This window comes from Mustela nigripes, chromosome 13 (assembly GCF_022355385.1).
Source record: "Mustela nigripes isolate SB6536 chromosome 13, MUSNIG.SB6536, whole genome shotgun sequence".
Classification (NCBI taxonomy): Eukaryota; Metazoa; Chordata; class Mammalia; order Carnivora; family Mustelidae; genus Mustela; species Mustela nigripes.
In genome coordinates, this window is record NC_081569.1 from 33,607,592 (window position 1) to 33,630,703 (window position 23,112).

The 23,112-nt window shown below is 48.9% G+C and overlaps 1 protein-coding gene across 1 annotated transcript in view; it reads left to right on the plus strand.

Annotated features, from left to right (window-relative positions):
* THSD4 (thrombospondin type 1 domain containing 4) overlaps positions 1 to 23,112 on the plus strand; it is a 557,289-nt gene that overhangs the window by 75,613 nt on the left and 458,564 nt on the right. Inside the window, exon 4 of the mRNA XM_059371952.1 lies at positions 4,422 to 4,795. Coding sequence (XP_059227935.1) covers positions 4,422 to 4,795 — 374 coding nt within the window. The remainder of the gene's footprint in view (positions 1 to 4,421; positions 4,796 to 23,112) is intronic.

The following is a 23,112-nucleotide window of genomic DNA, read 5'->3' on the forward strand; positions in this document are numbered from 1 at the left end:
AAAGAAGTTGCCCTAATTTAGACTCCCACCAGCAGTGAATGTTGTTGCCGTATCAGTATTGTCAAACTTTATATTCTTCACCAATCTAATGGGCATGGCATGGAATTCCGTTGTTTTATTCTGCATTGTTTGACTATAGGTGATGTTCAACAGTTTTCACGTGTTGTAGTTATTTCCTTTTTGTATTGGTCAGCCCGGGCTGCTATGACAAAATACCACTGACCAGGGGGCTTAAACACCAGGCATTTGTTTGTCACAGTCCCAGAGGCTGAGAAATCCAGGGTCAAGATTTGCTTGCCCACAAATTCTCTTTCTGGCTCGCAGACACTGGCTTCTCCATATGTCTTCATGTGGTGGAGAGAGAGGGGGATTCCCAGTCTTTCTTCCTCTTCCCCTAAGGACATGAATTCTATCGTGGGGTCCTACACACATGACATCATCTAAAGCCAAGGAACCTGCGAGGCCCTCCCTCCAAATACCATCACTGTGGGGGGCAAAGCGTCACCATTTGAATTTTGAGAGGGACTCAAACATTCAGTCCCTGACAACCATAAACAACCTGTTCATGACCTTTGTCCCTACTTCCATCTGATTGTTTGTGTTTTTCTGACTGATTGGTTGGAAATAATTGGTAAGTGAGGAAAAACAGCCATTTAGGGTGCATTTTAGAAATGCCTCAGGTTTTCTGTTTCAGTTTAAAAACAAAAAGAGAGATTTATTTATGTATTTATTATTTTATTTATTTATTATATATTATATATATAATATTATATATTATATAATATTATATATTATATATATTTATTTTTTTGGAACAAAAAGAGAGCACAAGCAGAGGGAGTGGTAGGCAGAGGGAGAGGGAGAAGCAGGCTCCCCGTTGAGCAGGGAACCCAAAAGGGGGCCCAATCCCAGGACTCCGGGGTCATGACCCGCGCTGAAGGAAGAGCCACCCAGGCATCCCTTTCTGTTTCAGTCTTAACATGACATGTGTATACTGGGGAAGAAGCAATGTGCTGGCAGGTTATAAGGCTTTAAGATTCTATTCTTGATTTAGCTTTGTCCAATTGTGATTTAGACCTTGGTTTGTTTTGTTTTGTTTTTAAAATTATTTTTATTAACCTATAATGTATTATTTGCCCCAGGGTACAGGTCTGTGAATTGTTAGGCTTACACATTTCACAGCGATCACCACAGCACAGACCCTCCCCAATGTCCATAACCCAGCCACCCTTTCCCTGCCCCACACCTCCCAGCAACCCTAAGTTTGTTTGTGAGATTAAGAGTCTCTTATGGTTTGTTCCTTGGTTTTGATTCTTGTCACTGATAGATCTCGTTAATTAGTCATGATTTGGGGAATATTGTATCTTAGGACACTTGAAAGTTTTCCCGCTATGCTTCCCAGAAAACTCCTTGACTGTTGGAAAACAAGGAGGGTGGTGGTCATCAGGAGGGCCGGGGAGGAGCCGGCTGAGGTGGGGCTCGGATGCAGCTAGGAGACCCACATCCAGAGCACCCCCCTTTATTTTTTCTTTGTTTTTTCTTCATTTCTGTCTCTTTGTTTGCCTTTCCCCTCCCTTCCTTCCTCCCATGGCCCCCTCCCCAGTCTCTTTTTTCTTTGTTTCTGGCTGCGTACTATGAAAATACAATTTTGGAGTATGTGGTTGGATTCCTACCATGGGGACTGAGATGGAATTTCAAGTCACTCACCATAATTCAGCTATAAATTAGAGAATTCTTATGAATAGAATAGGATGGAATGTGGTTTCATGTTTTCTTCCCCCAGGGACCCTGCCCAATTTGGCAACGGGAAGCTAAATTAAGGGTGGGATTAGTTCTAGGAAGTGGAGGTCCAGTGGAACTACATGCCTCATGCAAACGTTAGCGACACTGTCTTCCTTCTTTGTGTTCACGAGGAATCAGGAGGTCCTGGATACCCGGAGTCCCCGGATGTGCCAGACACATACTTCTGGCTTTGTTTGTTTATCCCAGTTATCCTTCTAGAACTATCAAAGGGGATGTGTTTCGACTCATATTACCCTTCGATTTTCCACCCAAAGCGGGCAGGGAGGCAACATGCTTCAGGGGGGGAAAAAAAGGAACCTGGAAATAGGAACAGGCAGGCTTCAGTGTCAGCCCTGCCTGTGCCCCTTACCAGCCCGTGCCGGGGCAAGTCATGCAGCCTCTGGAGGCCCCAGTTCTTTCCTGCAGAAGGGACAAAATGACACGAACCTCTCAGGGTGGCCGAGCACCCTGTAAAGTGTACCCTGGAGCTAATGGTGTCTACGCCAGAGACCTGGTCCCTCCGTGAGGCCTTTGCACAATGCCAGACTTGGAAAAGGACCTCAGCAAATGCCTGTCCACTTCTCATCCTTGTACTAAACACCGCATTAGTGTCCTTGGGCTGTTGTAACAAGTTACCACAAACTCAATGGCTTAAAAAAACAGAAATTTCTTCCTCACCGTTCTGGAGGCTAGGAGTTCAATATCAAGGTGTTGTTAGGGCCATACTCCTTCCAGTTACTAGGGGGACATCCTCCTGGCTTCTTCCAGTTTGTGTTGGCTCCCTATGTTGCTGCTCATGGCTGTTACCTCTCTGGTCGGCCTCGGTGGTCACAGGGCCTTCTCCTCTCTGTGTTTTCTCTTCTCATTTCCATGTGATGTGAAGGAGCTCTGCCTTCTTGGGTTTGTTCCACACAAAGGAGAGGACCATCCCTGGACCTTCTTACAGCTCAGTGGTACTGTGGGGACAGAGGATTCGACCGTGAAAAGCCTTTGAGCTTTGAGCTTTGGGCCAAAAAATCTGTCAAAAACAAAGATCTTAGGGATGCCTGGGTGGCTCAGTGGGTTAAGCCGCTGCCTTGGGCTCAGGTCATGATCCCAGAATCCTGGGATTGAGTCCCACATCGGGCTTCTTGCTTGGCAGGGAGCCTGCCTCTCTCAGCCTCTGCCTGCCATTCTGCCCGCTTGTGCACGCTCTCTCTCAGACAAATAAATAAATAAAATCTTAAAACAAAAAAAAATCTTAAAAAAAAAATAGCCAAGTTAATCATGGCTTTTTGTACTTCAGATGGAAGGGTGAGGCTCACTCAAAAACTCACGTTTCCAAGGAAAGTCATAGTGTTGGTCAGTGCCACACAGGTAAGAAGGACATTCCAGGGGAAGGATCCAGAAACTCAAGGGCAGCTCTCTGCTGGGGGAGAGCTGGGCGTGCTGGAACTGTGGGAATGGGAGTTGGGTACACTTGACTCCAAACCTGGCTATGCCAACATGACGGGTGGGTCCCACGTCTCTGAGCTTCGGGTGGCAAACCTCTCCTCTGAGAGGTGAGAATGGTAGACAGCAGGGCCACGGTGAAGCCTGGAGATGACACGTATTACCTGGTACTGAGTACACACCTGACTGTCACAGCTGTTACCTGAGTCCTCCTCTGAGGCCTTCTTAATCCCTCTCCCCTCTCCACCCCTTCAAGCCCGGGGAAACCAGTCCCCCCAGGGCTCCCCAATCTTGTGCTAGCTGCACAACACTTTTCTGCTGGGTCCATGCCATTAATGTGGACCTGGGGTCCACATCCTCCTGGTCCTCAGCGCTCAGCTTCCCGCGGAGATGTAGCTGGTCCTCAGAGCGTGTCTGCGGGGGCACCGTGTCCCCACACTGAGCGCCCTGTCTGGCACAGCTGTTCCTTGTGAAATGATCGGTTAAGTGAATAAGAGTGTAGAATCACCTCTAGGTTAGAACTTTAAAGCTTTCTGACATTTCTCAGGTCTTCTGATTGACCATGGAAGCTGGAAAATCATCACTGTGGTTACGGACAAATGTTTCGTGCCAGGCTCCCTGCTCTGCGCCTGCGTGACCTGACATATTTATTGTGTCCCCGTGAGGTGGGGACCATCTTTTAGAACATAGTACGGCTCCGAGAGATTCAGAAACTTCCCAGTCACAGGGCTAGAAGTGGTGGCAGGGAGGTGACGCGAAGGCAGGGCCTCTAAATGACAGTGTCCCATCCTCCTGCCTGCATGGAGACTGGGTCCCGGGGCCTCCCCAGCAGCTTAAGGGAAGTACAGTCCCTCTGGGCTGCACCCTGAAGACCTAAGTGGGAGGTTAAGGGGGAGTCCTGAGGGGGTAAGCCTCAGGAGGAGCTGAAGGCACCACACAGAGCTCTCCAAGGCCACGGCAGAGGAAGCAAGGACCGAATTAGGACTTTTGTGAGCCTTGGGTGCTTTGATCTTTGTGCCGCCCTTCCTCTGTTAAAAAAGAGTTCTGTTTTACGAGGGCATCGGTATAAAGACGAATATAACCCAGGCTGGACTGTATTCATTTCGTCCTTCTGGTTTTAAAGCCGGCCCAGTGCCTAAAAGATGGGGCGTCTGGGGGTGAAGCAGGACCGGGTGTTCGGGTCCCCTAACCGGCCTCTGTCTCCGCAGGTCCCGCAGCGGATGGCGGCGGCCCAGGGCGTCCCGGAGGACAGCGGCGGCGGCGGCGGCTCCCCGGGCGTGTGGGGCGCCTGGGGACCCTGGTCCGCCTGCTCGCGCAGCTGCAGCGGCGGCGTGATGGAGCAGACGCGGCCCTGCCTGCCCAGCTCGTACCGCGCGCGGGGGGCCCTGCGGCCCGGAGCTCCCCCGCGCGCCTTCGCGGGCCACGTGGTGTCGGCCGTGCGCACGTCGGTGCCGCTGCACCGGAGCCGCGAGCGCCAGGAGCTGCGCGCCCCTGTCGGCCCCGATGCCAGCCGCCAGGGCCTGGAGTCGCGGGGCAGCCGGCACCCGCAGGCGAGGGCCCGCGACCCCACGGCGGAAAGAAGGTACACGCGCCTGCCCGCCACCTCCCCTGCCCGTGTCATTGCCCCTGTCCACCGCCCTGCGCCCTCCCGGAGGTCCCGCGCTCTGAGTCCCAGCCTGCCCGCGGGGAATGCACGGCAGCTTCTGCCGGCTGGGGAGGAATTCTTGGCTCAGCGTATTTCCTTTCATCTTTTGATGTGTTTTGCAGCCCTTTAAGCGTTGAGGCCACTCCCACCCCACTGTGGTTCTGAATAGTCTTCAAAGTGAAGCTAATTCTGAGAAGGCCCTTAGGCATCAACCTTAGGGAGGCCCTGTGGGGAGCGGTGAAAGAAGGCGGGCAGTGGGGAGCCGGGCCAGTGCGCCGGGTGCCCAGGGAAGGGAGGTCAGATGCAGAACGAGGGGCCTTCCCATGCCAGGCTGATTCGAGTTTCTAGTCTTTCCGCAAACTGAACGTCTGTGGAGTCACACGTGCTCCCAGACCGTTGGTTTCAGAAGTCTATGCATTTTCTAGAAAGTTTTCCCGGAGAATTTTGAATGAACACGCTGCTTTGAGGATATGTCCAATTAAGGACCTAACACTTTTGTAGAGACTGCATAGGGTGTGTTACATAGCAGCGTTCAAACAGTTGTACTGCTGCATAATGCCTCCCATGGCTAGGCCTGCATGAATACTACCGAGGAGGCGGTGTCCATGGGAAAGGTAGCTGTGTCAATGAATCAGTCAACCCATCTATACAGATGAGTCAGCATTCATTCAAAAGCATTTGTTGAATGCTCCTAGGTCCGCGATAGATTCTGAGAGCTTATTAATACAAAAACAGTAACAACAACAAACGAACACTTACAGGGAGAACGGGGATATCGGCGGTGACCACTCTTTCCCACTGCGGCTAGATGCTTCTCGAAGGTCTGTCTCAGCCCAGTGCTGTAGGCCGTCAGTGCATCCACCCAGAGGTGTAGGGAAGTTACAACCCAACCACCCTCCCTGGTCCCTTGATATGCTCAGTAGGAGTTTAGAGAGGACCATTTCACAGGGAAGGTGCTTCAGCCAAATTCTGAAGGATAAACCGAATTTGGGTGGTTAGAAGAAGGGAAGAGCTGTGAGTTCCGAGGGCTGGCAGGGCCTGGCAGGGGGAGGGGAAGAGAAATCCACTGGGAGGATGCCTCCTTCCTTTTATCTGAGCACAACCCACAAGAGGACAGCTCCCCATTCCCTTACCTTAGGTCCTTATGGCCAATGCATTTTAGAATTCAAAACTTCTCAGATTCTCTAAAGGTAATTCAAGCGCTTATTTCACATGGTAATGGCCTCCATTCTGTGGTATGGGGCAGAGTCCCATAATCGATTGTATTATTACTTATGCCGTGAAACATTTGAAAGTTCCTATTAAGTAGGATAAAAGAAAATCCTAATAGTCTTGTGTCCCTTTAGGCCAGGTGTGCAGCCCAGTGAATTTTGACACCAAACCAACAGGAACATAAGGAGAAAAGAAAAGAAAAAGCCTTGGTTTTCAAAATTCTCGGTTTGAGAATTGCAGGTTTATAATAACTAAAGTTTATCAAATGCCTGTTCTATACCAGGCACTGTTCTTGTCCCTCGACACTGACAACCCTATGAAATAATGCCAGTATCATCCTCAGTTTAGAGGTGCAGAAAAGGAGGCCCAAGGAAGAGGAGAAACTTGCCAAAAGCAACCCAGCCAGTGTGTAAAGAGCTGGGATTCAAACCCAGGCAGTCGCGGCACTAAGGACCCTATTAGGTAGCTGTTACACGCAAGGAATCCAAGGGCCTACGAGATGAAAGGGCTCCCAGATCCCTAGAGCCCTGGAAAAGCTAAGAGTTGAAGGTGCTTTGGCTCCCATATCCCTGGAGTGCTCACGGCCTTCTCTTACAGCCGCTGTGGTTGAGAACCTAGGAGAGCTGCCCAGGGAACCGGCTCTCGCTGGCCTCAGGCCTGTACTGCAGGCATTCTGGCCCATCTGTTTTGGCAGCGGGAAATTTTTTTCTCCTAACATATTGACAGGGGGCCAGTTACTGTTTACTATGAAGTTCCTACAAGTTTTTATCATACTCTCGTAATTTGACAGCTTCAGATGGAGCAGTCCAAACATGAGGCCGGGAGACCCGCGCTACCAACAACTGTCACACTCTTCCCGGCTGATGAAGATCACATTTGCTTATATTTATCAGTCATTAGGAGCTTGCATAGTATATGTGACCCCAGAAGAAATGTCAATGTGTTCGCTGGATGGCTGTCTGCCCCAGTTTCTGTTTCAGGTTTGAGGTTTGAGGCAAAGGCTGTTAAGGCTTAGATGTTTAAGAAAACCGTTAGGTTGTTATGCTAGGCAACCGAAAACTTAATTGGAGCCAGATAACAAATAAAACAGAACTGTTCAACCTTCCAACAAATATTTATTAAGAATTTACTATGTTGTAAGGTCCTGGGATAGACACAAAGGTGAATAAAAGCCAGGTCGGGGGCTGAAAGCTCTTACTGACAGGCTAGACCAACTGTTTGCAAAAGCACTTTTTAAAAAAATTCTTTTAGTATAAGAGTCCTTTCTTTTTTTTTTTTTTTTTTTTTTTAAGAGTCCTTTCTGTTACATCAGCATCAGATTGGGACTCGGTTTGTCACAGAGGACATGTAAATGGACTAGTGATTTTTAGCCTTGGCCGACCGACCCTTAGAATCTTCTGTCCACCTTTGAAAAATCTCAATACCCCAGTCACATCCCCAAACAACATCTGGATCTCTGGGGGTTGCAGTCCTGAATCTTTAGGGGTTGTAGCCAAGGTTGGAAACCAGGTGTTTGGAAGTATCTCTTAAGGTTCTGTGGGGGAAAATTTTGGAAATTGAATATTCTGTAGCCGAATTTTCCAGGCTCAGGGAGCACATGTCAGAATCATTTGCAGTGGGCCGGGAAGGCTTGTTCAAAGTGGAGCTGCCCAGGCCCCAGCATCTCCCCTGCCTAATGGGCGTTCTGTTTTGTAGGCTTGGGGTTTGCCCTAGGTAGCTTCGTATTAGGCGATTCTGACCTACTCCAGAGTTGGAGAACCACTGATCTAGAAGGTTAGAAAAGACATGTGTGTAAATGCCTTCCCTACAAGACAGCGTGATGAATAGTAATGACACTGGTTGCCATTTTGGATCACGGCCTATGGGCAGACAATGCATCAGGTGCACTGTCACATTTATAGTTCATACAACCTGGTGAGGCAGGTGCATATATTCACATTTTACAGATGAGGAAACTGAGGCTGGGAAGACTGGAGCGACTTGCTCAGAATGCCCTGCTTCAGGAGAGAGAGAACCAGAATTCTAAGTAGATCTGTTGGAGTCTAGCACTCAAATCCTTTTCACCCAAAAGGCGATTTTGAAAGTGAAGCTGCTCGCTTTCAGCCGGTATGGTCAGAGAAGCTGCTGGCAGGTTAGACGGTTCGAGCCACGTCTTGAAAAGTGGATGCGATTTGGGAGTCAAGGCTTAAAATGAACTGCAACTCTTCCTTGCAGGGCTCAGCTCTTGTAGCCAGGGAAATCTTTGCAGCAGAGGGTTCAAAAATGGGCAACCGCAGCCCTCGTCCTTGGGGGCCTGACATGTAGTGGTGGGTGAGTGGCAAACCCACAAAATGCGGAATGTGGGAAATCCTTGAGGGATGGAGTAATCAAGGCAGACCACACAGAGAAGGTAGGATTTGAACCCAACCTTGACGAATAAGTAAAATGTGCTTAGCTGGAATATATTTAGGAATGTCTTGAGTCCACTTCCTTCCATATCAGACTTTGTCTCACTAAAGTATATACATACACAATGCAAATCACACTCTAAAATCTTAGAAATCATGTCAGTATGGGGGCGCGTCGGGGGCCGGGTCAGTTAAGTGCCTGATTCTCGGTTTCCGCTCAGATGGTGATTTCAGGGTCATGAGATCGTTTGCTTGAGATTCTTTCCCCCTCCTTCTCTCTCCCCCTCTGCTCCTCCCCGAGCTCATGTTCTCTCTCTCAGGCAAACACAAATTTAAAGAAGATTTTATTTATTTATTTGAGAGAGTTGACGAGTGAGAGAGAGAGGGCAGAGGGCGAGGGAGAAGCAGACTCCCCACTGAGTAGGCAGCCCGATGCAGGGCTCAGTGGCAGGACCTCAGGATCATGACCTGAGCCCAGGGCAGACGCTTAACTGCCTGAGCCACCCAGGTGCCCCAATAAATAAAATCTTAAAAATATTAAAAAAAAAAAAAAAAGAAATCATGTCAGTGTTTATTAGAGGTTCCCCAAGGATTTGAGCTTAGGAAAGCTGGTTAATTTTTCTGAGCCTCAGGACCTTTATCTTTCAAATGAGAGTAATAGCTATGCCCAGCAGCTGGGATTGTTGAGTAAGTCAATGAAATGATGGGATCCTACTTCCTGTCCTGCAGTAGGTGCTCAGGAAGTTGTAGCTATACCTCCCTCTAGAGCTTTAAAGGCTGGGTGTTCATGTGTTAGAGTTAGAATTCTGGTTCCTCAGGAAGGATCAGGTGGAGAGTCGGGGCCACAGAGGAAGACAGGGAGACAGGAACTGAGGTCTGGTCCAGGAGGGCAGGACTCTGGGCCACACAGCCAGGGTGCAGCCAGGATCCCAGGGCCGGGGCACCCTGCCCTGCGCCCTCTCTTGGCGTGACCTGCTCAGAAAAGCCTGCCACAAAGGGTGGCCTCTCCCTGGGATTTAGTCAGGGCACTGACACCTGTGGGGACCCTGGACAGGGGGAGTTCAGCCTGCAGGTCTTGGCCAACAGATTCCGTAATGGTACTCCCCAAGTCCTCCCTCTCTCCACCCCCAAGGTGACGTCCTGGTGGAGGCTGAAGGGGGAGGGGTGGAGAGAGGAGGGCACTCGGTGAGCTCTGCTGTCAGGGCCGCAGGACAGCCACTCACTGTGCAGCTCAAGGCCCTCCTCAGGAGGAGCCTTCCTCCCCAATTTCTTGAAATGGGTGCCCGCAACTGGAGGGAGCTGGAAGGAGCCCCTCTGACTGTAGGATTTTCCCTTTCATAGAACTTAAACCAAATTTCTTCTCATTCCCAACATGTCTGGTAGTGAGGAAATCCATAGAGTATCCTGCTGCCTAGAGTCCCAGTACACAACCCACCAGAAACCTGTTGTAAACGTCTACTGGCCAGTTTAAGTCAGCTTCCACGAAGACAGGTTATGAGACTAGACCCCACTTCTGTCTGAGGATGATGTCGGGTAACCCTCCCTGCTCTGGTTGCTGGAGAGCCTGCTACCGGGCGTCCCTTCCCCACGGGCTTCCTGAGGCTGGCCTACACTAGTCAGTTTTCCTCACCACTGCCCGTGGGAACCAGCTGGGATTGGGAAGAGGATGCTTGATGGCTTTAATGCCGAGGTTTTTTTAAGATAGGAAACACTCCTCCCTTCCATCAGTGGTCATGGTCAAGTTGAGAACTTTCATCCACTGGAGACAGTTGTAGGAGCCAGGGACCATGGAAGTCATAACCGCGAAAATCACAGCCACTGTTTCCATTGAGTGTGTGACACTTGGCATGTCACAGCCTTCAGGTGTCAGAAAGGTTGTGGAGGGCAGGCTTCCCAGAACTTTCTGGAGAGGTGGAGCTAGTTTCCTGTCAGGAGGTTGTCTGGCTGGAGGGGGCTGCCCTCGCCCAGAAGGCACAGACCCACATCTCAGGAGCAGTTTGTGGCGGGTAGTCAGTTATTGCTTTTTGTTCTGTTTCAAATATTGGTCCTTCAGTCTCAACAAACATATGTTTTTAGGCTCTTAACCAGACCTTCAGGTGACAGGTGGGAACGGGAGCTAGCATAACTGGAAACGCCTGTGTGACAGTGAAGACTTAGGTCTGGAGTGGACAGGCCTGGTTTGTCTGCCCCATCCTGCCTCTGCCTAGATGTGTGTCCTGCCACATCCCTGCTTTTGCCCCTCAGGGGGATAGTCACGCACCTGCTTCGGTGGGCTGCTGGGAATTGGGCAATTCGTACAGAGTGCTTACGCACAGTGCTGGGCCCCTCATAAGCACTCAGGACAGGTGGCAGGACCCTTCCCCCTGCCAGGCACATCGGCCGGCATTTTATATGCAGCATTCTGTCAGGTCCTCATCACAGTCGTGGGTGGCACACTGGTATTGTTCCCAGTTAGGGATGACAGACTCCAGGGTCAGGGAGAAAATGTCCAGACTGAAGTCACACATAAGGAAAGCAAGACAGTCAGGGTTTAAACCCATTGGGGCTATGGGATGCTCCTCCCAGAATTGCACTTCTAGAAAGGCTTTTTTAAAATTAAAGGTAACATTCATTGATTAAGTGTTATAAACCGATATCTCTCTGAGATAAGGGAAAATGGGATCTTTCTCCAATATTTGCTCTAAGATTTTGAGTATAGTACATATATGTGCATGTGTGTTTGTGTGTGTGTGTATACTAACATGTATGCTTATGGGCTTTTACACGGGAAGCCCAGGGGAAACGCCAACTAGGGATAGTCAGCAGCTGGCCAGGCAAAACCTTAACTTTATAAAGGTATTCGCTTTTATTTATTTATTTATTTATTTATTATTTTATTTATTTTTTTAAAAGATTTTATTTATTTATTTGACAGAGAGAAATCACAAGTAGTCGGAGAGGCAGGCAGAGAGAGAGAGAGGGAAGCAGGCTCCCCGCTGAGCAGAGAGCCCGATGCGGGACTCGATCCCAGGACCCTGAGATCATGACCTGAGCCAAAGGCAGCGGCTTAACCCACTGAGCCACCCAGGCGCCCCAGTATTCGCTTTTAAAGGCTGCCTGTGGATCACAGAGCTTCGTTAGTAGAGCTGACATAGCAAGTACATTTTTTTTTTCTTTTTGAAGATTTTATTTATTTATTTGAGAGAGAGAGAGAAAGAGCACCAGCAAGGGGAGGGCCAGAGGGAAAGGCAGAAACACACTGTCCACTGAGCAGGGAGCCCGATGCAGGGCTCCGTCCCAGGACCCAGAGATCATGACCTGAGCCAAAGGCAGATGCTTAACCCACTGAGCCCCCCAGGCGCCCCTAGCAATTACCTTTTTGTGTTTTGTTTTCGTTTTAATTTGTTCAGCATTCTTTGTGCATTTGCTGTCAACCAGACATTGTGCTAACACAGAAGGGATGGACAGGTGAAGGAGGTGTGGTTTTCAAGGACCTCCGTGTTTACTGAGGAAGTACCCCAGGGATGACCACCATGGCGGGGTACAATGCATGTTCCACCTGTGGGGAAGCAGAGGGCTGTGGCGTCACAGAGGTGCAGCTCACTCTTGGGGAATCAAGGTAATTTCCATGGCGAAGGGTGATTTCCTTAAAGGATGGGTTTGCGTTTTTCAGGTGGGAAGGAGCTGGGAAGTAGTTTAAAGATGAAGTGTGGCAGTGGTTTGGTGACATAAGGGGAACGAGAAAGTCTGCTTTGGCCAGTGGGGTGGAGGGAGAAGTCAAGCAAACAGACATTTACAAGGTTAGGACGGAAATGGAAAGAGAGGTCGGGGAGCCAGGGAAGGCTTCAGAGAGGAAGTGATGACTGAGCTGAGCTATGAAGGATTTTAGCAGAGCCCAAGAGTGAGGAGGGCGTTCCCCCAAAAAGCACACTGTGGGGGTGGAGACCTGAAGGCATGCGTGAGCCTGTCACGTTCTGGAAGTCGTAAACAGTCTGATGGGGCTGGAGCACAGGCTGTGCATGAGGGAATGTCCAGGCAAGACTGGGGAAGTCCAGAGGTTCCTTTCCAGGAAGGGACTATCCAGCAGGACTTAAGGGGGTTGCATTAGAATGTCTTTGAGGATAGTTCCTGTTAATACGGAGGACCAGCTCTTTTCCATTTTAAAGCCTGTTGATGTCTCCATGGTACAGTCAGTCTAAATCTCTCCTTCTTGCCCTTGTAATTTGCAGAATGGCCATGCCACCCACCTACCCCATCTTCATACGTCACAAGAAGCCAGGGTTTACTGGTCGGGGAGCTAAGACTTGAACTCAATTTTATCCTTGTGCAAATTTATCCTTGTACAGTCTGGAAGCCAGAGGCTAAAACGAAGATGTGAGCAGCACCGTGTTTCTTCTGGGGGCTTCGGGGGAGGATTTGTTTCTGTCCCTTTCCCATTTCTAGAGTCTGCCTGCCTTTCTGGGCTCATGAACCTTTCCCCCTATCGCGCTGCCTCTCATCAACTTCTGGAACTGTCAGCCACCTCTCCTTCTTATAAGGACCCTTGTGATTACATCACAGGGCTCTGCTAATCCAGGATTATCTCCTCATCCTGCGATTCTTAATCACATCGGCAAAGCCCCTTTGCCACGTAAGATAACAGTCTCAGGTTCCTGGGGTTCAGACGTGGGCATCTGGGGGTGGTGGGAGCATGATCCACATACCATAAAGTACTTGCCTTTGGGGAGGGTCTTAATTATACCCTTAATATGCCCTGGGATCGTTTCTGTGTTAGTAGGACCCCCGGCCACTGCCCCACATCACATGTGATAATTTCCATGGGAAACTTAGCAGTACTTTTTCCCAGAAAAAAAGAAGAAAATCCATGCTCTCCCCACCCCTCCCTTAAGTGTCCTCCTTTGGACAGTGACGTTAATAAAATGAAAGGTAATAGACGCCTGAGGCAGCTGGTGTGGAGTAAAGGGTTCTGTCTTCCAAACCCAAAGCCCCGGGTCCAGTTCCCGATCCTCCCCAATGCTTTCATCTCTGGGCAGGTCCCCTGCCTGGGCCTTACTTCACATGTCTGTGAAATGAGGGGGTTCTGTCCCATCCATTAGGGTCTCCCACTCGCTCTTGGCACGTCCCGGAGGCCCAGTTGCTGTTTTATATGTTCCCACCACCGTGCTGCCACGCAGAGTAATGGAGAGAGAAGAAGGCGGCGGGAAGACACAGCTCTGAACCACATTTCCAGACACACTCAGGAATGTGATGGTTTTTCTTCTCTCTGGATGCATCAAGACCACTGCCCTTCAAATCCCTCTGCTGGGACTTCTGTCTCCTGACAGGACTTTTTCTTAAGAGTGCCAGCCACGTGTCCGACCTTCTCTTGGTGGTCTCCCCCTGCGGCTTGGCCTTTTTCTACTGAAAGCATTCACATTTCTTACCTCGGAGGGAGGAGGCTCTGGGCTGGGAGTCATTAGATCCCACTTCCTGTCTCCTCTCCATCATCTGCGAACTGGATGACCTTCGAGAATCATTTCATCTAATCTATAAAATATGGATAAATATATGTCCTCTGTCTACCGCACGGGCCCGTTGAGAGGGTCAAATGAGGTAACAGGGGTACAAGTACTTTGAAAAACAAAAGACATGTTTTAAATTATTTAATTCTCACTGACCCGATTGTCTGAATTTCAGAGCCTCATGTCTCCTTCTGTAATTTCTTGTATGCGTGTGCATATGCACGCATGTGTGTTTGTCTTCGTGTGTATGCGTGTGCACGTGTGCATGCGCGTGAGTGTGTTCTTACGGGAAAGGTCCGTGTCTTTTGGAAATAGGACAGACAGGTTCAGGCCTAGATCACAGGCTCTCCCTACCCTTTCCTGCCTCCCTGGGGAACTGTCCCCGGCTGTGGGTAGAATCATTTGTTTTTTTTAACTCCTCTTTTCCCCACCTCCTTTCTTGGAGGCAATTTGCATTTCATCATTAATAATGCTGGAGAAATATGTACTTTCTGTCCTGAGGGCCCCTGGAGCCAAGAGGACCCCTTCATGATGCTGGATAGGAAAACTAGCTGTTAATTAAACTTCATAAAACCACGTGCCATCTTCCTGACCTGCAGCTGTTACCTAGGGAGTCTTGTTACATACAGCAGGGGCAGAAACCACATGGCAAGGAGAAGGGAAATCTTTGGCCTTGTCTGCTTTTCTCCTTGGAAAACCTCCGCGGTGATCCTGGGCAGTGAGCAGAGCAGGCAGGTACAGCTGTCTGAAATGCACACTCTGCGTTTTTGGTGTTCTTTATTTCCTCCTGCAGGGAAAGTTTTGTTTCTTTACCTTCCGAAGCAGGATTTCCACTTAGTCCCTGAATTGTTTGACAAGAGGTTACCTGTTGATGCTAACCAGATAAACGGTGTTTTAATACGCTTTGTTTTCTAAATCAGAAACCTTGGCCCTTTTCGGTGAGAGAGCTTTGTAGCAGAGCCGGGCCCCACTGGTATGTACGTTTCTGCCTGTAGGTTAGGAAAGATTGGAGCCAGATTTTAAGCTTGAGTTACTCTGATCTCAGACAAGGCTCCAAAGAGCCCTTGTTCATTTCTTGTGGCATTTCATTAAGTGTCAGAAGTATTTCATTAGTTATCAGAACAAAGATCACATTCGCCGTAAGAATGCTGCGTTGAACTTCCTCCAAGTCATTCATAACTCCAGGTTCCAGGAGAAGGATATGATGGGCTATGGAAAAAATCTGACTACAATATGTACGCCCCAGAAAGGGGATCTCAGCTCTGCATCTGGGACCCCTAGGCTTCTCCTTGGATGCATGCCTGGTGGCAGCCTGAGATGCCTTTGCGTGAGGACGGGGCTGGGGGACACATCCTGGATGCCTGCATTACTGTGGTCTCCCTCCCAGATCGTTCCTGCACGTAGCTGATTCGGCCTTTGTGACGATGACTGTTTTATGGCACCTACTGTGTGCCACGCCATTTACACCCGTTTTGGGAGCCTCAGCCAACCCCATTTCACAGTTGAGGACTCTAAGCTGAGGTAGAAACATTCCCGGCATTGTACTCCTGTAAGGGCCAGAGCGGGATCTGAAGGCTGCATTGCCCGACCCCCGTGTCCCCAGTCTTCCCACTGTCGCTCTGAGTCCAGGAGTGGCGCCAGGTGATTTCGCTGTGTGTGTGAGGGTTTGGGGCACAAGTACTATGGCCTCCCTGCTGGTCCTCGTGGCAAAGGGCTGACCGCTCCTTACAGGCTTCTCGAGCAGGCTTCCCTTGCTTATCCATCCATTGGCCCTTTACTGGACCAATAGCTCTGGCTATAGGGAGAGTCACACCTGATGTTTCTTGAGGGAGGACTGTCTGTCGTGGGCTGAATAAAGGTCCTCATTCCTGGAGCCTGCAAATGACAGCTTGTTTGGAAAAAGGGTCTTTGAGGTTGTAATTACCGTAAGGATCTGGAGATGGGGAGATCATGCTGGCTGATACAGGTGTGTCCTAAGTGCAACCGTGAGTGTCCTTATAGGACAGGGGCAGAGGGAGATGTGGTGCCTAGACACACCGAGGAGACGGTGCCGTGAAGACAGACTCGAGGTATTTTCCTTAGAGGTCACCATGTTGGGGCCACTAGCTGAGGAATGCTGTGGCCACAGAAGGTGGAAGTGACAAGGAAACAGGCTCTCCACTAGAACCTCCTGAGGGAGCGCAGCCCTACCGACTTCCCACTGATGCCAATTTTGAACTTCTGGCCTCCAGAACTATGAGTCTGTGGTCGTTTTTTATGGCTATCCTGGGAAACGAGCACATGGTGTATAAGGCTCATAGCTAAATCCCGAAGGGCCCTAGTGAGTAAAGCGTCCGTGTTGTCTCTGGTTTGTACGCGTTAAACTTTGTACTTGGAGAGTCAGAGGACGAGCCTTGGGGCCCAGAGCTTGTAGACTACAGAGTAGGGGTTCTAAGGAAAGCCTGCCTCCAAGCCTGTTCCTCTCCACCATGTTTATCTCCCTTTCTGCCCCAACTCTTTTTTTCTCATGCAAGTGCCCCCTAGGTCAGGCCTGGGCCAAAATTAGGACTTGCCCCAGGTGCTGGGTGGCTCCGTTGGTTGAGTGACTGCTTTTGGCTCAGGTCATGATCTCGGAGTCCCAGGTACAAGTCCCCTGTTAGGCTCTCTGCTAGGTGGGAACTTCGCTTCTCTCTCTGACCCTCCCTCTTCTTGTGCTCTCTCTCTCTCAAATAAATAAAATCTTAAAAAAAAAAAAAAAAATTGAGGACTTGCCCCTAGAGCTTTCCTTTCCTTCCTTATGGTTTGACTTCCAGGTACACAGTGTTGTCTGTGTTCCCTCCTAGATCTCTTTCCCACAGAAACATGTGGTCCCCTTTGGGCCATGTGCACCCAGGAGCTGTGAGCCGAGATTTCCTTCTCCCTCCGCGACTGGAAGGCAGTTCACTGTGGGCTAGTGCTGGAAATGTTTTCTTTCTGGATTTGGAGGGAAGCGGTAATATCTTCCCCGTGTTTTCCAGTAAATTCTCATTCCAGACAGCCCATCCTTGTAATCCTTTGTGGATGGCATTCGGTATTTACAGCTGTTTGAGCCCCTGAAGAGCTTACCATGCACTCATTCGGTCCCATTGGTTAATATTACAATAACATCCGTTCACGCAGACTTAGGCTCAGACATGTTGTTTAGCATCTTGTGGACTCAGTTTCCTTGCGTATAAAATAGGAGTGATGACCCACTCCGCGATTTGCAGTGGTGGTTGAGTGGGGTAACCTGCATACGCCATTCGGCGGGCATTCCGTACATCACTGCTATCTGAATACTGAATGTATATTTAAGTGCACGATGCTGGTATCTTGGGGGATGGAGTAAAACTCTAGAACAAATCCCTCTTTCTTCCAGTTAACTGAGGGTGACAGACTTGCACCTAAATATCTTCCCTTTAATGCAAGGAAGAAAGTCATGCCTCATTCTTCACACAAGGTTATTATGCTGGGAATAGTTCCTATTTATGATAAAGAAAAAAATGAAGTGATGTATGGTGTGTGGATACATAAAACGTGGTTTAAACATTCAGAGCAGGAGAGACATCCAAAATATGACAGAAATAGCATTGCGTCCTTCTTGGGACTTTCGAATAAAAGAGGTTCAAGAAATGTTAGTTGCATTATAATCACGAATGCTGTTGTATTAATGAATTCAGCAGGACTTGGGGGTCCTGCTTCAACCTGCTGGAGGTCAGCCTCTGGGGCGTGGGGCCACTGTTTGAGGGTCCCCAGGGGAGAGGGGTTAGGAGCTCACATTTGCTTAGCACCTGCCCAGGCCAGGCACTGTGCCCCACAGGTAATCTCATTGGGTTTCCCCTAAGCCCCTATAGTCCTGGAGGGCAGCTCAGGTTCGGATTACATCCCACACCAGCCATGGGTTTGACTCCCAAGAGGACTCCTCTCAGTTACGCTGGAGAAATGAATGCATTTACTGTTCTCTTCTGCAAAATCAGCTCCATACCACTCAGCCCGCATTTGGCTCTCTGCCTCTGCAGTGACCCTCACGTGTCAAGGTTGGAGGCTCTGTGTCTCTCACCTTCGGGAAGTGCAGCCACCATGGTAACCACCATTTAGGGAGGGCCACTGAGGGCCACTTACCTTCATTATTTCACTGACTCTGAGTTCCAGCCACGTGACGTGGGTGCTCTGAGCCCATCTTAATGCTGGGATGGGCTGTGGAGTGACTTACCCAGGATCACACAGGTGATTAGTGGCTTCTCTGGCTTGTTTTGTGGACTACCTGGGCCTTTGTCCCAGCTGATCTCTTACCTGCCTTGCTTTTCAGGGATGCCCAGCCCAGCAGGGTGGGGCTGCCGTCTCGGTTCTGAATTCTCTAGTGTGAACTTAGCCTCAGCTGGAAATGCTGTCTGTTGGACCACCACGAGTTCATTTCTTGCTTTTATGTGAATCCAAAAAGATTCCCCTTCCTCTGGTCAGATTCTTCTCTCCACTGGGGAGGCACATTAGATTTCAACCCCCAGACGTCCTTGTGCAACCTTCTCAACTATAAGTACTGTCCCTCTAGCCGCTGGACACCATTGCTTTCTGCTGGTCTGAAATTGGTTTGCCGGAACACCCACTCAGTTGTCTTTATTCTGCCTGGTCTCAGCCCTCGCCGAATAAAAGCACCTCAGGATGGATTCTGCGAAGCCAGGATCACTCAGATGCGTAGGGGCACCAGTGAGCCCAATGACGGCTTATTCTTAGGCACACTCGGCTGATTTTTCAAACGCTCTAAAGAAAAAGAAGCAGCCTGGTGATAATATCCGAAATCAGAATTTAAGTCCTCTGCCAAGATTGCTCTGAAGGGCTGGGTCTGTTCTGAAGACTTCTCTGTTTGATTTTAAGGGGTGTGTGTAGAGTCGGCTGCCCCATGGATCTCACCTCCTGGGAGGCCAGTGGGTGGCCCACCAGGGATAGGGTCTCTTGAAGCTTGGCTTCCTGGTACAAAAAGAGACTTTCAAACTCAGAGCACCTCTACAACCAGCCTTCTGCTTCCTTTGCTAGCTTCTTGGCGCCTGGTAGTGTTCTCGAATCCCTTTGTGAAAAGACTTCTTTCCTTTCTTTCTCTCGTTAGCACGAATTCATCACTTACCCCTTTGTCCCATCTCCCTCTTCTTCCAGATCCTTCTTTCCTGAAGGCTCAGGGCAAACCTGTCCGCTGACTCTCACGCTGGTCTTTCGGTGCAGGTCCTAAGTACTTTCTGAGGCCCAGCAGCAGACCTGGTTGAGCTGGCCGATGTCTGTGGCAGCGTGTGCCGCACAGTAGGCCGCCAGGAAACCTTTTGTTTTCATCATCTTAATTTTTATTTCCTGAAGTGGTCAGAGTTTTGCCTCTTACCTTCTGTAGACATCAGATAATTTATGGCCCGGATCAGCTCTGGCAGGAGCTGCAGTCTTCTGAACTTCTGAGAAGACCTATGAGCTCAACCTAAACCTACTTGCTCGAAGCCTTTGGCAGGTTGTGTTGTTCATAACAGAACGGGGTGAGTTTCAGAACGCTGGGACTCTCTTTCCAGTTTTCGGCTGCTGACTCCTTTGGGTCCAGCTTGCCTTGGATCACATGGCCTCTTGGTGAACACAAGCTTCTCCCGTCCAGCTGCTGCTCCCTTGCGTTCTTCCTCCCTTCCTCGGCATCCAGGCTCTTGGGGCCTTCTCCATGGTGGCCAGTGTTACCTGACTTTGAATTTCACCTGCTCCCTTTGCTTCCCACCAGATGTGTAGGGCCTTCCTTTCTTGTTTCCTGGAACTCAGAGCCTTTTCATCTCCACTAATTGTTCCAGAAAGGTAGGCCTTACTGGCGCACTGTTTAGAATGGCGAGCAATAAAGCTGTGGTCTCTCGCATGTGTTATCTCAGCAAACATTCACGGAGTGTCTGGGGGCAGAGCTGCTGCTGGTCTCGGGGAGAATGCACACAGGGTAAGCAACTGGGTAAGCCTCACCCTGGAGAACCAGAAGACCCAGGAGGGAGCCAGGGCCCTTGCCTCATATGTTACCGAGACGTAGGGTTCATGCTATGGCACGGGGGGTGTGCAAGGGGCCCCTGAGAGCACTCCCAGTCTGGGGTGGCTCAGGGGGAGCACGTGAGGCGCTGATATTTATGTTGAGCTTGGAAGGCTGCTCTAGGGCAGAAGTAGGTAGCACAGAAGTACAGGCAGGGGCCTTGGAGGCCTGAGAGCTCAGTGTGTTTGGGACATGCTGAGTGATCTGTTATGCCTGGAAAGTGTAGGCTTGGGAGGAGGCAAGGGGAGGGAGCTGAAGACCGGAGTTTGGTCTGGTAAGACAGAAGGAGACCAGATGATGAAGAACGGAACAGGGCATCAAGCTGGTTGTGCCTTCAAGCCACCTAGGTATGAAATTTGTTTTCTAGGCAGGGATGAGCCATGATGATTTTACGAAATTGAGGGTGGTGACCAGGGCCGTGTTAAGAAAGACAAAGCCAGTAGAGAGAGAAGTCGAAAACACATGAGCTTGCTCCTCCTGACCTGGGTACCCGATGGGTGGAGATGGTGTCAGGCAGTCTGGGAATGGACACTGGGGTGTCTGTCATCACCGAAAGTACTAGACTGGGACATCATCGTTATGGCTGTTCCTTACGTAGACTTGTGTTGCCCGAGACTCCGCTTGGGCATGAGGCTGACGTTGGTCTTCACTGATCTAAAACCTTTCTGGGAGTCTATTTCCCGATACTGACAGTGACATTTTAGAGGAACATTTAGTCCCATGATGATTTCTGCCCCCTCAGTCTTTGGGGCTCACAAATGGGTATTTTTATCCAGTCAAAATGTCTGTGTAATTAAGTATTAAAGTTCCTGACTTAGTTTCCCTTTGTGATGTTGTTCGTACAGCAGATGCAGCCTCGAGAGGCTGGGGAGGAGGTTTCTGTATTTGCTCCTTAGGACCCTCCCACTCCCAAACACAGTTACGTTCTAAAAAATTCAGTGGAAAAACAGGTTAGCATTTTCCTTTTTATGTCGCTTCCATGTATTGAAAGCCTGTGCAAAAGGCATGGAAAAGCCATTTTTTGTTTTTATTTTAATCCCAGTGTAGATAACATATACAGCGCCATGTTAGCTTTAGGCATACAGTATAGTGATTGAACACTTCCATACGACACCCTCATCACGACAAGTGCCCTCCTTCAACCCCATCGCCTGTGTCACCCATCCCTCCCCCCAGCCTCCCCTCTGGTGACCACTGGTTTGTTCTCTAGAGTTCAGAGTCTGTTTCTTGATCTGTGTTTCTCTCTCTCTTTCTCTCTTTTATTTTCACTTGCTTGCATTTTTTGTTTCTTAAATTCCAGATATGAGTGAAATCATACGGTATTTGTCTTTCTGTGAACTATTTCACGTAGCATAATGCTTTCTAGCTTTATCCGTATTGTTGTAAGTGACAAGATTTCATTCTTTTTTTAAAAAAAAATATTTTATTTATTTATTTGAGAGAACAAGCACGCATGAGTTGGGGTTAGGGCAGAGGGAGAGGGAGAAGGAGACTCTCTGCTCAGTGGGGAACCTGACATGGGGATCCCAGGACCCCAAGATCATGACCTGCAATTAAAGTCAGTTGCTTAACCATCTGAGCCACCCAGATGCCCCTAGATCCCATTCTTTTTATGGCTGAGTAATATTCCATTGTGTGTATATACCACATCTTCTTTATCCATTCATCAATTGATGGGCACTTAGGTTGGTTCCATATCTTGGCTATTATAGATAACGTTCCAATGAACATAGGGGTGCACATATCCCAAATTAGTATTTTTTTATCCTGTGTGTAAATACCCAGTAGCACAATTGCTGATCCAAGGATAGCTCTATTTTCAATTTTTGAGGAACCTCCATACTGTTTTCCAGAGTGGTTGCACCAGCCTGCATTCCCACCAACAGTGTAGGAGGGTTCCCCTTTCTTTTCATCCTCGCCAACACTTGTTGTTTCCTGTCTTGTTAATTTTAGCCATTCTGACCAGTGTGAATTGGTATCTCGTTGTAGTTTTGATTTTTATTTCCCTGATGATGAGTGATGCAGAGCATCTTCTCATGTGTCTGTTGGCCATCTGGATGTCTTCTTTGGAGAAATGTCTGCTCATGTCTTCTGCCCATTTTTAAGTTGGATTATTTGTTTTTTAGGTGTTGAGTTTTATAAGTTCTTTATGCATCTGGGATACTACGGAAAAGACATTTTTTATGGTAGTACAAAGGATAAGAAATGACAAATCAGTCTGTCTTGACTCCTTCCTCTTAAGCGATTCCCTATTTTTGCACCCTTCAGAAATATATCCTATTTATATGCATTTTTATATACAATGTATATTTTTTTATCTTTTCTGTTTCTTTCTTCCTTTTTTCACACAAGCAGCAACATGGACATCCAATGTTCAGTGCCTTTGGTGTTTAGTTCTTTTTTACTTACCTGTGTTTTGGAGGTTACTCTGTCACAGTATATATGCATCTGGCTATTCTTTTAAGCAGGTCCCCCAGTGTCTCTACATACTCGCTCCTTATTCCCATTTAACTCGCTCCTTATTCCCCCATCTAAGGACATGTGGGTTGTGTTTCACATTTATAATTTATTTTTAAGATTTTATTGACTTATTGGCAGAGAGAGAGAGAGCACACACAAGTGGTGGGGGGAAGAGAGAAAGAGAAGCAAACTCCCTGCTGAGTAGGGAGTCTAACTGAGGCTCTGTCATAGCCGATCCCAACTCGAGATCATGATCTGAGCCAAAGGTAGAGGCTTAACCAACTGAGCCACCCAGGCGCCCCTATGTATTTTATTTTATTTTATTGTTTTGGAGAGAGAAAAAAGAGAGAGAGAGAGAGCACGCATGCATATACACCCCCCCACACACACACACATGAGTGGGAGGAGGGGCAGAGGGAGAGAGCGAATCCCAAACAGTCTCCATGGCCCGTGTGGGACTGACACGGGACTTGATCTCACGACCCATGGATCGTGACCTGAGCTGAAACCAGGAGTTGGACGTTCAACTGACTGAGCCACCCAGGTGCCCCTCCGTGTACTTTTATAAGCATGTGGAAAGGTAACTCCTGCGTATGATTCCTACTGCCCAGCATCTTTTAAATTGTTTATAAAAACCTCTTAAAAGATGCATTTGGTCATGGTCAATGGATTTTGGAGAAAATATTTCAC